Raw genomic sequence first — 18699 nt, 5'->3', positions numbered from 1 at the left:
TCAGCACACATGCTGTCATGGCTGATTGAATGTTACAAAAGAAGATGTGCGAAGGTGTGACCTCTGGGATTCTTTCTGAGCTTGCAGAACTCTGGGTGTGTGCCGTTTATAAAGAGCTTCTCATTAATTTACTCATGGCATTGTGTTAACAGTTGAATTTAGTGACTCTAAGGAGTACTTGTGGCACCTTAGAGACTAACCAATTTATTTCAGCATAAGCTTTCATGAGCTACAGCTCACTTCATCTGATGAAGGTGCCACAAGTACTCCTTTTCTTTTTGCGAATACAGACTAACACGGCTGTTACTCTGAAACCTGTCATTAGTGACTCTAGATCATGACATTTTATTTAAATCTACAGTTTGTGCAGGTTTCTTCTTCTCTCAGTGCTGTAGCAGAAGGCTAGTAGAACTCTGAAAGGGGGAGACTTTTCAAAGAAGTGAATGGCAGTTAGATGCCTAATTGCCATTTGTGTCTTAAAATCTCCTTTTATTTTAATCCTTGAGGGCAGCAGTAGAGCACAAGTAAGAATCCTTCATGATATCTGTAAGGAAGCAGATTTCAGAGTAACAGCCATGTTAGTCTGTATTTGCAAAAAGAAAAGGAGTACTTGTGGCACCTTAGAGACTAACCAATTTATTTCAGCATAAGCTTTCGTGAGCTACAGCTCACTTCATCGGATGCAGAATTTCAGGCAAATAATTCTTCCTTCCCTGCCCTATTATTCCTTTCTGGTGAAATGCATATCTCCTCCTACCCCCAAACTAATGTGTTGATCCCCTGGGTGGGGGAAAACAGCTGTAAATTAAAAATAAAAAATGAACTTCTCAATCCTTGTGATGGACTGGGTTGAGAAGTTTCTATATAGATGTTTTACTTACTGATTATTACTTCCACTAGGTGTCACTATTTTACTTGTCTATAACAAATACCTCCTCAATCCTTGCAGAAGGCAGCTACATAGAAGTTTAATTAATAGCATAATTCATTTTGTTTTTTAAGGCAATGTAGGACTTTATTCTCTCCTCCTACACCAAACTTATTGTTAAATGAGTAATGTAAGGGGTGGAATATTAAGTATAACTGGATATTGATGTTGACTAATTGTGTAATATACAATGATTTACTGAGAACCCATTGCTTTGTTCAGAGAGAGAACATGTTAGCAATATTAATGCCTTTCAGGTGTGAGGAAACATTGTTGATATGAGTAAATAGGAATCAATTTGAAATCAGCCTCATACTTTCCTTTTTTTATGTGACTGCATTTAAACACCATTTCTCAGTAAATTTGTGCAACCACATTGTCAGCTTACAATAGCATATAGTGTTTTATCTTGTTCACCTAAAATATCACTGTGACTTAGTTATGACATGGTTGGGAACTAATTTTCATTGATTGCTTCATATCGGTTTACTATATATCAGTATGTCTTGTAAGTCTTTAAGTTCTGATTCCAGGTGGTAGTGGTGGTGATTGTTTATCCTTAAAAAGGAGGCTATCACGATTGACGGGATTCAGTCCTAAACCCAGTGTACCCCTGAGTAACATTTACTATTATAACTTATCCCCCTGATAAAATATCAGGTCTGTAAACAGAGTGCTGCAACAGACTTAACATTCTACCTCAAAGATGGTCAAAAAACAAACATCACTAAGTGTGTATGATACAAATGTGCACACTATACCATCCTTGTACTTTACTGATATCTCTTATAAGTCAGTGAAGGATTGAAATTGACATGACTTTTACTCTCTGAAGTCCCTCAAGTGACAGGAAATTTGTTAATTTCATTCTTTTGTCATCTCAAAAGTCCCAAGCCCAAATTCTCTTTATCTTTCCTGTAAAAGATCATGCCAGGATGTACTGTGTGGTTAGTTCAAACTAATCACATGGTACTAGCTTATGAAAAGAGATGTATTTAAACAAACTACTGATCTAGAAGTGCAGTATGTGTGGGAAATGAATAATACTGTCATCATACTTAACCAGTGTGAAAAAGCTAGCTGCTGCTTCTGAACCTATTGGAAAGACTGTATAGAAACAGCAGGAAGGCCAGCATTAAAAAGCATAATAATTAAGTCTCTCTATTCAACTCAGGAATTAGAATCTCTGTATGAGATGTAGAAAGCAAGTGTTTTATCTTGGCAACATTCATCAGCTGTGTGAAATCAAAACCACATCTGAATTTTCATTGATTTAAATTTTCATATGTTGACATCAGAAAGACATGAGTCTGAAGTGACCCTAAGAATTCCTAGCAGGATCAACTGCCAAAATATCTGACCCATCTAAATTCAGGTGATGGAAGTTCAACCTTCCCATACCTCTATCTTATAGAAATCAATAGCAATTCAGTCTTGGTTGTGTTGAGGCAGAGCTTATTCCAAGCCATCTAAGATTGAATTTCACTCAAACAATTAGACAGCAGGGAGACTTTCATAACAGGCTCTGGTGTAAAGGATAAGTAAATTTTGATGACTGTATGTGTATCAGTGGAAGTCCAATTGTAGTAACTGCTGATAGACACCATACGGTAGAACATACAGATAACACAATGAATTAGGCCCAAAATAGAACTTTGAGGGTTTTCATCATTGTAATGCAGTGGTCTCCAACCTTTTTTGTACAAGATCACTTTCTGAATTTAACATCAACCCAGGATCTGCCCTGCCCCACTCACTCCGTTTCTCCCCCTTCCTCCGTTGCTCACTGTCCCTCACCCTCACTCACTTTCACCAAGCTGGGGCAGGGGGTTGGTGTGTGGGAGGGGGCTCTGGGCTGAGCCTGGGGCAGGGGGTTGGGGTGCAGGAGGGGGTGAGGGCTCTGGGAGGGCATTTGGTGCAGGAGGGGGCTCTGGGATGGTGCAGAGTGTTGGGGTGCAGAAGAGGGTGAGGGATATGGGCTCTGGGAGGGAGTTTGGGTGCAGGAGGGGGCAGGGGGTTGGGGTGCAGGAGGGAGTGACGGGTCTGGGAGAGAGTTTGGGTGCAGGAGGGGGCTCTGGGCTGGGGAAGAATATTGGGGTTTGGGAGTGGATGAGAGGTGCAAGCTCTGCCCGGGAAGCACTTAACGCAGGCGGCTCCTGGTCGGCAGCACAGTGGGGCTTAGGGAGGATGTATGTTAGTCAAACCTTTATCTGCTCATAAACTCATCCAGATTCTTTGTTCTTTAATTAGAAAGGCATATGTGACTGGTTAGAGAGGTCTGTAGATGGATTAAATACTGGAAGAGCATTTTACAGGCTGGGTTTTATTTCACAACTTTTTTTAAGTTTGCCTTCTTCTCAAAAATTAAACCAACATTTGTTCCCAGGGAAAAAAATCAATACGATCAAGATTAAAGAAAAAGATCCATTTATAAAGTGGCCTGAGCTTTTAAAAAATCTATCCTTTTAGTTGTGTGTGGCGTTTTTTCCTCTGGGTATTTGTGTTTGTTTTACCCTAAGGATAGAAGGGTGAGTGTAAACTTTGATGTAATTTTTTTTAACACTGGTTGTAGAAGGGAAAAAAGGTGAAAAACAAATGCTGGGGATTAAAACATGCAGGAACTTTAAATTGCATAATACTGACTTTGTGATTATTCATAGTTTCCAAGGCCAGAAGGGACCACTGTGATCGTCTAGACTGACTTCTTGTAAAACACAGGCCACAGAACCCCCGCAAAATAATATCTAGAGCAGATCTTTTAGAAAAAAATTAAATCTTGATTTAAAAAATTGCCAGTGATAGAGAATCCATCACAATCATTGGTAAATTATTCCAGTAGTTAATTACCCTCTGTGACAAAGTTCCTCCTCTACCTTGGTGGGTCTTGCGCTTATTGGCGGATTTGCTCACCTTGGAGCTTCACGGCAGCCCTCAGCTTGGCCGTTCTTCTGAACCCACAGTCCAGGTCAACGACTCCTGTGTCTGACCTGGAGTTGGGAGGTTTGGGGGGAACCCGGGCCCGCCCTCTACTCCGGGTTCCAGCCCAGGGCCCTGTGGAATGCAGCTGTCTAGAGTGCCTCCTGGAACAGCTGTGCGACAGCTACAATTCCCTGGGCTACTTCCCCATGGCCTTCTCCCAACACCTTCTTTATCCTCACCATAGGACCTTCTTCCTGGTGTCTGATAATGCTTGTACACCTCAGTCCTCCAACAGTCCACATTCTCACTCTCAGCAACTAGTGTCTCTTGCTCCCAACTGCTCACACGCACACCACAAACTGAAGTGAGCGCCTTTTTAAAACCCAGGTGCCCTGATTAGCCTACCTTAATTGATTCTAACAGCTTCTTGATTGGCTGCAGGTGTTCTAATCAGCCTGTCTTAATTGTCTCCAGAAGGTTCCTGATTGTTCTGGAACCTTCCCTGTTACCTTACCCAGGGAAAAGGGACCTACTTAACCTGGGGCTAATATATCTGCCTTCTGTTACTCTCCTGTAGCCATCCAGCCCGACCCTGTCATAGACCCCATCATTTTATATGTATAGTTAGGATTTTATATGTATAGCTTGCTTGAAACTAACCCCAGTAAACATCATATTGCCTGCAAAAAAAAAAAAAAAAAACCTTCCCTGTTACCTTACCCAGGGAAAAGGGACCTACTTAACCTGGGGCTAATATATCTGCCTTCTGTTACTCTCCTGTAGCCATCTGGCCCGACCCAGTCGCACCTCACAATTAAAAACCTATGCCTTATTTCCAGTCTAAATTTGTCTAGCTACAACTTCCAGCTACTGGATTCTGTTATACCTTAGGTCTGCTAGATTGAAGAGCCCATTATTAAATATTTGTTCCCTGTGTAGGTACTTATAAACTGTGACTAAGTTACCTCTTACCCCGTCAGCAGCTCTCAGTCATGGCAGTAGTGGCTGCATTCCTTCTAAGATCAGGAGTGTAGGTTTATCCCTATCTAGATGACTGGCTTGTCAAAGGCTGGTCTAAATAGCAAGTGCATAGCATTACCCTGATCCAGTCAATGATCTGGGAAAGTTAATCAACACACAAAAATATCCTCTCTTTCCAGTCCAGAGGATAGAGTTTATAGGGGCTGCACTGGAATCATCTCAAGCCAGGGCCTTTCTTCCATGTTCCAGGCAATTCGATCAATTGTCATAGGTCTGCTGGTCACAACAGCACCAAACTGTTTGAGGCTTCTGGGTCACATGGCCTCTTGCACCTATGTGGTTCACTACGTCAGACTGTGGCTCAGAACTCTGTCGGGCTGGCTGGCATCTGTTTACCCACCAAACTGCCATCAATTGGACTCTGTGGTAAGAATGCCCTCCCATGTTCTCAAATCCCTAGATAGGCATTCCATTTGTCCACCCACAACCAGCTTTCATGCTAGGGCCAGATGCTTCGGTCCTTGGATGGGGAGCCCATTTTAGTTCTCTGCTGGGTCTCTGGTCTTCAGAGAACTTAGCTTTACACATCAGTGCCAGAGAACTGAAAGCTGTGCCAAGTATTTCTATTGCACATCAGGGGAAGCAGGCTGTTAGTCTTCACAGACAACTTAACAGCAATGTTTTACCTCAACAAGCAGCGGGGAGCCCACTCTTCCCCACTCTGTCAGGAAGAAGCCCAACTCAGGGAGCTCTGTATTGCCAGCTCAGTAGATCTAGAAGCATCTTATGTGTGGGGTGTACAGAATGACTTAGCAGGCCACCTGAGCAGATGGTTTGAATCACCACAAGTGGTTTCTTCACCAGTTGTAGCCAGATACATCTTCTAGTTGTGGGTTTTTCACCAAGTAGAGCTATTTGTGACAAAGTCCAACAGAATGTGTCAACAGTTCTGCTCCCTATGGGGCCACAGCTTTTTAGTTTTTATCCTCCAGAGCCATTTCAATAATAAGAAACATGAATGCTAAATGCTATTAAAAGTAGTTTATGAATTATAAATTGCTATCTCACTTCTTTTTCTTCAAACTTGTTTATGTAGCTGTGTAGCTAGAACTTTTTCCTTGCATTGCCACTTTACAGTATCTAAATAATTTGAGGCAGCCCAATAATTTGTGAAAGTAAAGACGTCATATAAACTGATTCAGTAGTTTTTTGTTTTATATATACCCCCTTGACCTTGTATTCTGTACTTATCTTGTGAAACAAGCATGTTTTAGGAGGTACCTCTGGGGGAGGTGGCATCTTTTGGATTAGACTTACAGGTGCAATCCTGATCACTCGCAATAATTAAGGTCTCATGGCAATTTTTATATGTAATTGTAATGACCCTGAGGATGTAAACCTCAGTGTCCTGGCTCAATATTGATTGGGTAACTTCATTCCACCTACCCTACTTTCTTAGCTTTGGTTTCAATTGGATATGGTAGTTTTCTTCCCTTCCTGTTTCAAATTGTTGTCTTGCTGTGCACTGTATGTTGTTGCTGTATTTCAACGGGGGGTGGAATGACTGACGTGTGTATGGTGTGCATGAAAAATTGCTACTAAAATAATTGGTGTAATTTTGAATGAAATGCACTATATGAATGGAAGGTGTTTGTTTAAAAAATAAAACCCAAATGAAAACTTGCTTCTTTTTTATTTGATTGTTTACTCCTCCACCTCTTTCAATGATAAATAGTGATCAGAGAAAGGAAGCTACTTGGAAGTGACAGAAGAGAAGGACCAATGCCTAATGAACACTATAAGCTGTAGCTCACGAAAGCTTATGCTCAAATAAATTTGTTAGTCTCTAAGGTGCCACAAGTACTCCTTTTCTTTTTATAAGTTGAAGGAGTGGCTACAGTTTTGTGTATGGTTGTAGATCCAGTGCCATGTGGGAAAGGAAGTGAATGATGGCAAAGTTGAAAGGATCATTAACATGGCGGTTGAAGTCATCAAGAATTAAGATGGAGGATTGGGAAGAGAGGAAAAGGAGGACCAGGAATCCAAGCTAAAGAGGAAGTAGGATGAGGAGACAGGGGAAATTTAGTCAGCAGATGGTATAAACCTCAAGGGGAAGGAGGGAAAAGAGTTAGAAATGGGAGAGCAGGAAGCCAGTGCTTCTGCTATTGAGAGCATGATGAATGGGAATATTGCTTCTGTTGCTGCCTTCTCCTTTGACTGGCTGCCATGTAGGGGGAAAGCCAGTAAGAAGAAAGATGGAGGAAGTGAGAGAGAGCAACATCACAGGTTGTGTCTGCTTGCTAAAGAATAAAGCAGGAGCCCCAAAGGGAACAGGAAAATAAAAGGAACTTGAGCAACTCCAGACTGCACTAAAGAGAGACAGAGGGGTTACTCCTGGGGGAATTCTGTGTCTAAAAATTCTGTGCACAATATTTTAAAATTCTTCAAAATTCTGCATATTTTATTTGTCAAAATAATACACTATAATCATGCTAGTTTCAATTATTTTGATAATTTATTTCAAAATACCTGTCAGCAAATATGTCTGTAATAATACAGACAACAAAAAAGATTCAAGTTGCAGCCCCGAGTCTGAAACTGTACTCAACCAGCAGAGCAGGGTGAGTGCAGGGCCTCCCACCCCAATCTGCATGGGAAGCAGGACCCACCCACCCAGGTGAATAAACTGAAATAACACAAAAATAAAAAATACCACAAAAATATTTAACAAAAGAATTTCATGAGGATCTCCTCAAAATAATCAAATATAAAATGTAAAAATGATCTCAAGACTATTAAAGAAAATAAAATGAAGTAAAATAATCTGTATTATCAGTGAAGCCTTATAGTGGAGGCCTCATAAGTAGATTTTCACTATGATCAGAGTATGGTTCAGAAAATGTTGTTCAAATGGCCAAAGTTCATTGTCCATTATCTCTAAGTCACTTTGAGTAAATTAATGGTCAAAACTGGTGCACAAAGTTTACAATCCAAGAAAAAATTTCCTCTATGCCTGTTTCCCTCAGAAGATAAACTCTATGGAAGCCAATCTCAGTGCTTGGTAAAAGAAAAGCAAAGACTTCGATATAAGCAGTGAGGCAAATGCAGTCTTGTTAAATGAGCACCAAGCTAGGAACCAGGAACTCCAGGGTTCTCTCTGGGGACACTCACTTGCTGTGTGACCTTGGGCAGGAGGCCACTTAAGCTTTCTGTGTTCTTGTTTCCCAGTATTTAAAATGGACAATGATATTTCTGTACCTCTGCAGAATGCTGTGCAGTCTTTTAGGGGACAATGTTAAAGCCCATTGAGCATATTAACTTTTTTATAGTGCTAAGGATACTTAGCATTGTGAGTCCAGGAAATCGGACTTCCTTATACTCGTACCTTTAACTAATTAAGACTGTTTGTTTTTAATTGAGGGAATGGGACAAAAAGAGAGCATAAAGGGAATAGGAGACTGAGAGCAAAATGTCCAAACGCAGGTGGCTACGTGTACTGATTCCCACCCGCTGTGTGTGATGGGGGTTGTGGGTGCCCAACACCTTGGAAAGCTGACATTGGACCACTTCCTAGTGCCCCTTAAGTTGCGTTTTGAGGCAGGGGAGTGAGTTCTCAGCTTGAAGGGCTCCCTGGCCGTTAGCCCATGCGAAGGTGGAGGCAGACAGTGGCCAAGCTGTCCCACAGCCTCTCAGAGACCCACACTGTCCCTGGGGGAGAAGGAATCATACACCCAGCTGCCTGGTGCCCTCAGGAAAGCGGCCTGAGGAGCACAGCTTGCGCCCAATCACCGTGTTGGATGTGCCCTGGTGCCCATTTCCTCTGCCTGACAGTGTCCCCCTGAGGAGGGGGAGCCAAGCCGCAGGGCACAGCTCCTCTCCCCTGCCAGCCAGATTCCCCTCCTCACCGGATGTCTTTTGTGCCCATGGGAGCCTCCAGCACAGCTGGGATGAGCCTGAGCAACAGCAGCCACAGCTGCCGCCTCCAAGCTCTTGGGTGCCCACCACCTCCATGTCTCGTGCCTGGCACTGGCAATGCTGTCCCACACCTGCATCCTCTTCCTCACTCTTCAGCAGTGCCAACTCCATCCTTCTATGGGGGGCGGGGAGAGCAGTAGCAAATTCTGCATGAAAAAATAAAAATACAAAAATAAAATTCTGTGGGGAACATTAACTTTGTGCAAATTCTGCATTGTGTAATGGCACAGAATTCAATGGAGAAAGGGGGAGGAATAAGAGCAAGAGGGAGAAAGGAGGAAAGTGAAAAGACCAGTGTAGAGTTGGAGCAGATATTGCCAGAGGTGAGGGAAAAGAGCGCAAGAGGAAGAGCTGGAATGTGGTGTTAGACTTGGGGAGGGAAGGCATGACTCAGTTAATATGAAAGAAGAGTAAAGGTTGTAGAGTAAACTGAAGCAGGAGAGGGGTGGGGAGGGAAATGATATAGTGATATGGAGAGTTAGGATGAATCGGTGAAGAAGAGTGATAAGATGAGAAAAGTAAGCATTGAGAAGGGCGGCCGAAGCTGTTGAAGAAGGCAATCAATGTGGCTATTTAGTGGACAGTAGTTAGTAATCATTTATTTATTCTAATGAATGTAACATTATACGCTTTATATGTATAAATTCTTCAGAATGTCAAAGGAATGTTTTGGAATTTCTAAAGAAAAATGTTTTATTTAGAGTTGTTCACATTGTAAAAATGGACTTCAGAAAGTTATCCTGAGTAGGTTTGATGCAAGTTTCAGGCTAAGTTCTGTTACCTTTATTGGATCACTAGTAGTCGTTATACAGGAAAGTTGTTCCATGTTTGCAGGACTGGGGCCATTAACCTTCCAGTTTAAATAAGTTTTGTAAATAAACTTAAAAAGAAAAGGAAGCTGTTGCTTACCAATGATAGCCCTAACCATCATGTATTCAGCTGGTTTATTTGTGTGTGTTCATAAATGTCATTGTTTTTCTACTTTGAGGGTACTTTTGATGTCCTCTGCTGTCTTGAAATATTATTTAAAAGCACAAACACAATGAAAGATATGAAATAAAAATATGCATAAGGACAAGAGTCATAATGTTTAAAGCTATAAGCTTGTCTCAATTACAATATTTTAATGGAAATTGCATTGTGTTGTTGCATATGGAATATAATATTTAAGCAACATGGGAGGGAGAAGTGTTTTTCTCTCTTGTGCTTTTACATTCCTTATTTTATATTAAAATAATAACCCATAATTAGGGGAAAAAGTTCTGCATGCAATGTAGAAAATAAAGAACTATTCAATGTTAATCCTAATCATTTGCATTAGTATTTCTCCTGAGCTCTCTTCACAGTAGATTTCCTATAACATTTATTTGTCTCACATATGTGTTCACTCCCCATGATTAAGACACCATCACTCAGTAAGCACTAGTACATTGAAAGTAGTGTACATCTGCTTAATTATCTAGCTACACAAGCAACCGTTCTGTTCCCTCTTACCTCTTAGTTATTCAGTCTCATTTTTTACAGCTGCAGGGAGTCTACTGAAATATTTTCCTTTTTTTGCCCCTATAAATTATACTTTTTAAAAAACACAATTTCACTGAACTGAGATATTCTCTGTTTGTTATTAGACCTTATTAGACCCTAGCCGATTGTGCAATACCATCAAATAAGCGTCAAGATAGAAACCCTAATTATATTTATAACTTTCTTATGCTCCATACTAATTCTTTAATAGAAAAAACAGTGTTTTCATCTTTCTTTAACTGTAGATTTGATCTGTAGTTCTGAGAATTGATCTTTGTATCAGAAGGATAGTGACAGATCGGTCATTATACCAGTCCAATAACAGAGAAAGTAAATGGATATCAGTATGTGATTTTATACTTTAAGGATGATTACTTGAATGTTGTTGCATTTGTGAGAGAGAATTATCTATTGCTTTATATTATTGATTGAGCCACATATTGTATGTCTAACGTAAAGCGTTTTTTTAAAACAACAATTTGAGATTCCCACCTCATGGTCATAACAGGAGCTTAATTATGCCTCTTGTGAGGCTGAGGCAAGATGCACTCCCAGCAGCAGCCGTTGGAGACACAGTACCTTTTAAAGTTGTGATGCTTCTTGTGTGGTGTGGGGAGCATCCTGTGTTATACCCCTATAACAGACATAGCCACTGCTTTTCCTTGAGCTGCCATACTGCTTTCTTGTGTCTCACCCAGTTTCTGGGACCACTTACACTGCTGGCGGAACTAGCTAGTACACCTCCGTATGCTTTCCAGTGTTGGAATTTGGATTGTGTTGAACCCTGATTTGGGTCCTTTTAGCCATCTCCCCTTTCTAGCATCCCCCTGCAGGAAGAGGCATAATTTAGCCTTCTGACACTAACCTTTAAAAATGACAAGTGAAAGCATTGTAACAATGAACTGGAAAGGCTCTTTATCTGTCAAGACTTGAGTTTTCTGTTTGCCTTGCAACAGTTGACAACACCACAAATGTGTAAATGTAGAAAGGAAGTTGTGTTTTTGTTGTGGCTCTGTACTGCAGTAGTGGAAGTGCAAGTGTGGACAGGGCTCCCAGCATTTAAGCACCCTGCTGAGAGCAGGCCTACACAACATGGTACTTAAAACCTGGTGCGTTGTCTATTCTAGATTTCTTTACCATGTGGGGAGCTGAACTGACGATAGCAACAGTGGAAAATTTTAGGAAAAGTCTCTTATTGTAGATGAGGCCTTCTTTTAGGTACTAGCGATGTCCTTAAAAGTTGCAGGGGAAATGCAGAGCATTGAACTCAGGTATTAGCAGAGAAGAGACATACATTTGAAAAACAAACGGTTTCATCTATCTATTTTGCAACCTTTAAGTGCTTGGAAGTATCCTGGTGATGATTTGGGATCCTCTACAGCGCTTATTATTTCTTCTGTAAAAAGGTTTCAGTGATGGTGGTTGCTAAGCTTTTATTTTGTGGTTGTGCCTAAGGCCAGTCAGATTGGGTGATACGAATTGTATTATGCTGGGTGTTCTGCAAACATTTAGTAAATGGGAGCAACCCCACTGGACCGTCCCCTTTCTTCAGGCTGCGGCACAGCAGGCAAACCTGCCCCAATTTTGCCTTTCAGTATTCCCAGTAAATCCAATGTAGGCTCTCTTGATTAAATAATACCCCCCCCCCCTTGGGGCTGGTTTATTACCAAAACACAGTTCATTGAATCCCCAGCAAAATCTCAGATGTATTCCATGTCCCACACACAGTCCAAGCAGTCATTGCAATTCAAGACATCTTGTCCCTGGGTGCCCCACATACCATGCACCGGCACCTTCGGCCATGCCCAGACTCTGTCAATCCTCTCCTGTTCTTGTACCAGGACAGCGACCATAGGTCTTCTAACAAGTGTGCAACCTTGCTCTTCCCAGGAGGAACCCCACAGCTGCTCTGCTGGGAGAGCATCTTTACCAGGGGAGCATCCGTCACTCCCCATGGGCTTCTCATGATTTCTCTGGGTCCAGGGCTCCAGCCCTGGAGATGTCAGTGAGTGAGCCCCTCCAATGGTTCCCCTACCTTCAGTTCTCTCTGGCCCTTGGTTCCAGCTCTCTGACTTAAAGCTAGCAGGCAACTCCCTCTGCTGCTCCTCCCATCTTCAGCCTCCTCCCCTCTCTGGTTTGGGATGTCAGTGTGAAAGCCTCTCTTGCTGCTCTCCTTGCTTTCAGCCTTTCCCCAGGAAACACCTTCTGGCTCTGGCAGTTCTCATCTGCCCTTCCTGACTCTCACTCAGGAAGCTCTGATTCACTGTCTCTGATTCTCCCTTTTTCTTTATAGCATCAGGTGCTTCCCAACCCTCTTACTTGGGCAAGTGGAAGCACCTGTTCTGGCAGAGGAGAGCTAGATCTACTTCATTTATGAGGCCAGCAACCCTGCAACACAGTCCCTGTTCCAAAGACCTTAAATTCATATTTAAATTCACATCTACTTTGATTCCATGTAAACAGTATTGATTCACAAGCTGTTATGTTGCTGCTTCTGTTTCAGGTAATGGGCCCCATCATGACCGCTGCTGTGTCTACAATGAAAGCAACTTGGTAGATGGAGTTTACTGCCTGCCAATAGGACACTGGATCGAAGTCTCTGGACACACTGATGAGATGAAGCACACAACTGACTTCTATTTTAATATTGCTGGCCATCAAGCCATTCACTATTCCAGGTAAAAAAGAAACAATGGAATTCTCAAGGGCTCGTTCAATCCAGGCAGCTAAAGAGGAAATCTGTACTGAAAGGATGGATAGAGACTTAGACCATATGGTGGCAAATGGGAATTTGTGTGGAACAGAAAGTAACGACTCATTCACATACACAGAGAAGCAACTCAGAAGGCTAAATTTACAGTCCCTCAGTAAAGCTTAATGCAAATTAACTGCCCCATAGCAGGTAAAAATCAGATATGTCTGCGTAATGGAGAGATTTTGAGTTCAAGCCTACTTTCATTGAAGTCAGTGGCAAACTTCCACAGAGTGAGAGTACTGATCAGTAATTTAAGGTTAAAAACTTTACAGAGCTGTCCAAAACTAAGCATAACAAATCCAGAAAACTTACAGTTAAGGTTATACTTAAAAGAAACCCAAATACGTTAAGTATGAGAATGCACAATTAAGGCACCCAAACAACCTTAACGTTGCAATGTAGTGATGCCTAGCAAATGAAAGGAGAAGCAATTTCATTGCAAAGACTTGTGTGCATTTCAGGTGGCATCCTGTTAGCTATGACAAATGGTCACCCCTCCCCCACAGAGCAGACGCTACCTTTGTGGATTTGCTGCAAGGAATTCCTCTCTTGGAGATCTGCAGGTGGCCACATGGGGCTCTGTAGGTATTTTTACTAAGCATTACCCCCTTATGCAAGCTTCAGCCAGAGGTTTCCTTTGGAGCAGCGGGTCTGTGATCTGTGATGCAGCATAGTTCTTCACACCTTCCTCCTCGATGGGATACTGTTTGTGAGTCACACACAGTGAATGCTCATAGGGACCTGCACTTGAAGAAGAAAGAAAGGTTTCTTACTTTATAGTATCTGGAGTTCTTCAAGATGTGTGGTCCCTATATGTATTCCATGACTCGCCCTCCTTCCTCTCTGCTTTGGAACCTTACTATAATCCACAATACAGTAAGAACCGGAGAGGCAGGCAGGCAGGCCGTGTCGCCTCTTTTGTCCCCAGTTTGGAGCATGAGCGGGCACAGGCACAGACCAGCGGACACTGCTAGTGAAAAATCTTTCAGTCTCAGGCACATGGAGCACACCCATAGTGAGTGCTGAGTGGGACCACACATCTCAAAGAACTCCAGTTACTTGAGGTGAGTAACCTTTCTTCATGAAAAAATGTTCTTATTCAGAATATCTGCTCCTTGTTTATCTTTGACGTCTGTTGGTTTAATCTGATGGGGAAACATATTTTTACCACTCTGTGCATTACAGAGCTAGTAAAGCTATGGAAGAGCGAACATGGTTCTGTAAAGCCTCAGACAACATCCAGAAATTTTCAGCTGAGCTGTGATTGCAATATTTTTACTAATGGTGATAACTGGAGAGGCAGAAAAAACATAACCTGATTTTTAGTGTCAGGTTGAATTTGGGGAAAAAGTGAATGTTTGATTTTTAAATGAGCAGATGAGATAGGGAAGTCACTGAGCAAGACTAGTCATGGAACCCCATTATTTGGCAGGGGCAGGCAGGGTTTTATGGGCATTATATGTACTTTAAATACCATGGAGTTATTTCAGTCAGTGTAGAATGTAAGTGAAGGTTCTGTCCAGTTAAAATATTAAACAAGTAACAACATAGTCGTGGTTATTTGGAAATGTCATGCAAATAAAATCTTTTCAATTTAAAGAATAATATGTACTACTACTAATACCACTAAAGTTACCTGTTGTAAATGTCAGTGAACTTTTTTTATTTCAAAATGTTCTTGAAAAGGAATTGTTCAATACTTCTCTCTTTCAGGGCTGGTTCCCTCCCACAGCCAAAGGCAGCAGCCCTACTACACTATAATGAAACATCACCAGGCCCACCATGGACTTGGGCTGCCGCTGGAGGGAGCCGAGCCAGTGACATGGCAGAGAGCGTAGGGAAGGGGCTCTGGGACCCCAAAAGTTATGGTGGCCGCACATGTGGCTGCGTTGTGGTGACCATCTGCGGCTACCATGGCCACACTTGAGAATCACTGCTGTAGAGCAACAGCATCAATAACAGGACTAAGAAATAATGAGCTACAGAGCAAAAGAGTCACCCCTTCCACCGCAAGTAAAAAAAAAAACATAAAAATCCAAGACCCAGGTTCTCATTAAAAATAAGGAACAAGATTGGGGTAGTTGTAAAAGGTCACTAAGGACCTGCTCCTTCCCCATTTAAGTTAATAGGTGCTTTGCTAGTGATTTTAAGGGAGCAAGAATGGGATATGACTGATACAAAAAAAGCCAATAATTTTAGCGAATCATTTATAAATTAAATTCAAAAAAGTAATTTAAACCATATTTGTGATACAAAAATCATCCAGAGCCAGGACATTTGAAGTGAAGGCTTGATGAAATTTGAGCTTTATCTAATTATTGTGAGCCACAATCTTAAACTTGTTTACATCTGTTCTCTTGTTTACTTAACAATAGAAATAACCTTTAGAGAATAGTTTAAAAAGTCACTTTATTTATGTGTGCCGTGTATATCTGTGTTTGGTGTCATATCAATTTCTCTCCTTCATCTGGAGATGTATGATGACATTACTGATATCTGCTGTCAGGGAGAGAGATTAAATGCAGGAGATAGTTTTTAAACAATTTATAACGTAGTTATTTTAAAAAATACGTGTGTGTGTGCATGAGAGGAATGAGAAAGATGACCACATTATGGGAACAGAACCTTATCTGTATATGCTGGGCTCATTTATTTAAATGTCTTTAAAATTGTGCCTATCCCCAGCTATGGTACATGAACAAAATTTTGTTCCAAACACATACAAATCAAAACTCACCAATGAAAGACCTTCCCTAACCTACCCAAATTGAAACTCTCCTTTCTCATTAACTTCCCACTGTCAGCCTTTTCCCACAGAGCCTAGGGGCTTGTCTTCACAAACAGTTAGTTCACAGCAAGCTGGGGTGTGAATCTGCCCCCAGCTAGCCTGCAACAGTCTAACCATTCATGTGGCCCCTGCTGACATGCATTAATAATCTGCTACTGTCCTTTGATCTAGACCTGTGTCGAAGAGGACTAGATCAAAGTGCTCTAAATCTCCCTCCTCATTAACTTCCCGCAGCCCCCCCCCCCCACCCCAAAGCCTAGCTAAATAGATAGGCATTGCAGTGTGGCTTGAAGGTAAGCAAATTCAGACTGGGGGAGAGAGAAAACAAGTTTCAGAGACAAGGGATCCCCTCACTGAGAACACCTTGTCCTCAACTTTCTCAGGTGTAAACCTGAGGACTGCTAGCTCAGATAACTCAGCTGATTTCAACTTCTGTGGTATTGCACAAGCAGTCTAACAGTTTCTAAGATAAGCAAGGCCCAACCTTTTTATAGATTCAAACCAGCCTCTTGAATTGCAACCAGAAATGTATGGGAAGCCAGTGCAGGTCAAGGGGCATAGGTGTAATATGCTGCCTGAGCGAAGTACTGTTGAAGAAGCAGGGAGCTGTATTCTGTACTTTCTGACATTTCTGACTGGTCTTCAAGTGTTGTTCCTTGGAGAACACATTGCAAAAAGCCTCGGAGTTGACAAAAGATATAGGAGAAGGGGGGTGTGGGGGTGGGTGGGGAGTCTCCATCTAGAAAAACAAGTCATAAATGGAAAAGGGCACTGTTGGCTACTGCCCCTTCCCACCAGCCCCTGATATTGGTTAGACATTGGGACAACCAGTCAACTTCAACATCTGGATCTGATTTAACTAGAAAGGTCAGTCAGAGGAGGTTGCTCAAGAGCAATGGAGGAAACTCTTTTGGCGTTTAGGACCTAAATTTGCACCTTCTGCGTGGCAGTGCATTGCCTTGCCACTAAACTACTGGCTAGTTTCATTATGATGCCTGTTCTAACCATTCTTTAACTTTAGTATACTATATGTGTACACGATATGTATGGATGCATAAACATACAGTTATAGTTGGCATGGAAGGATTAGATTTTTATTGGTAAATGTCAATTTTACCATATGCACACAAACGAAAAAATATTTCCATTTAGTCTCAATTTACAGATAGGCAAAATAAGAAACATGTTACTTAAGAACTTATTAGAGTTTGATTTAAGGATATTTACTTTGTGTATCTTGACATGAAGTTGACAGTTTGTGTTTTAACTATTATAAAGCTTTAACTTTGCATCTACTGTCATTAAATAATTGTCTGACATCCCCCCCCCCAATTTCCCACAACTGTGAAAATATAAATAGATAAAAAATTGAAAAAAAAAACCATAAATCCCATACTTTTGTGCTACTGTAAACATTTAAAAAATGCTTAAAAATAAACATTGATATTATCATTTAATTCTGCCAAGCCTAGTTATAGTTGTTAACTAACATTCACAGGCTACTGAAAATTTGAGAATAAGACCAATTTTAATTCTAATACTGCATAACAAAAATATATAAATAACAAAATACAATTAAAAATAATTTCAGAGAAACTATTTAAGGATAGTGGTTTCTATTTTGATACCACCTTATACCTGACTGATGTTGAAACAATTCTAAACATTATTTAAGCCTTACAACATTCCTGTGAAGCAGCTTGTTTGACAGATGAACGAAAGTGGGCAAGCCACTTATTTTGTTTTCTGAATGCAAACAAGAAGTGCTTATCCACATAGCCGTAGACTTGTCCACTGTCACATAGCAAGTCAGTGTCAGAATGGGGAAGGAAGTTGGGACTCGTGGCGCTCAGTCCTGTACTCTAGACACACTTCTGGTGAATACCACAATTATAAGCAGTCTGGTATTACAGAGCAGATATTATAATTTTGATTGACTAGAAGATCATAGGGCAATTTGGTTTAGGATTGTCCAGTGGTGGAGTAATTTCAGAGTAGGATTTTTGCTTGACTCTCATCAGTTGTTAAACTACCATTATTATCATTATCTGCATTATGTCTTCTATTAAACCTGAAGAATGGCCACTCTCTAGTACTCTGTCAGATTTATTGTGTACTGTGGTATCAGTGGGACACAAAATATTTTCTAGACATTGGAGTGACACAGTGGAATTAACTACCAAAGAATGATAGATTGTCTGTATAAACATGATGAAATGGGAGAAAAACGGTTGTGACAACAAATGGGTCTGTTTAAAAACCTTGCCAACTTTGGCAGCCATTAATTATTTTTTTATGTCAAGGTATTTATTAAGTGATAGCCATCAGTATGATTAATGTTCACCTGGTTTGGGGATATTTTGTTTTCCTTTCTCCTCTTTCCAGGAAAGTACCATGTATGTTGCTTGCATTATTCATATATTCGTAGTCCAGTAAACCTGAGATTTTATATTGGGATTTTGCCTACCTTTGGACATGGAGCAGTTGGAATTATTCTTGATGTACAACTGGAATTTTTTCCAATGACATTTTATGATTTATTTTGTGTAATTGCCCTGGTACGTGAGGTAGTATCATTTATTGGACCAGCTTCTGTTGGTGAGCAAGACAAGTCGTCGAGACACATTGAAAATAGCTGATAGTCAGCTCAGCTGAACTAGAAGTGGTGGTATTGGGGGAAGGAAAAGATGCATAGGATTGTATTAAAAATAATGCTTTTATTTCACAGAAGCAGCTGGCTATTTGTACAGCACCAACAGTATGCTGGGTGCTTGACAGATAGATACGAAGGCAAGGCCTTTGCTAAAAAGAGCTTACAATCTAACCACG

At 41.1% G+C, this 18699-nt stretch overlaps 1 protein-coding gene across 4 annotated transcripts in view; it reads left to right on the top strand.

Annotated features, from left to right (window-relative positions):
• EPM2A (EPM2A glucan phosphatase, laforin) overlaps positions 1-18699 on the top strand; it is a 51668-nt gene that overhangs the window by 7478 nt on the left and 25491 nt on the right. For all 4 annotated transcript variants that reach the window (XM_077813163.1, XM_077813166.1, XM_077813164.1 and 1 more), the window contains one exon: positions 12831-13005. In XM_077813163.1, coding sequence (XP_077669289.1) covers positions 12831-13005 — 175 coding nt within the window. The remainder of the gene's footprint in view (positions 1-12830; positions 13006-18699) is intronic.

This window comes from Eretmochelys imbricata, chromosome 3 (assembly GCF_965152235.1).
Source record: "Eretmochelys imbricata isolate rEreImb1 chromosome 3, rEreImb1.hap1, whole genome shotgun sequence".
NCBI lineage: Eukaryota > Metazoa > Chordata > Testudines > Cheloniidae > Eretmochelys > Eretmochelys imbricata.
Note: the sequence above shows the minus strand (reverse complement) of the source record. Positions and strands in the feature narration are given on the sequence as shown.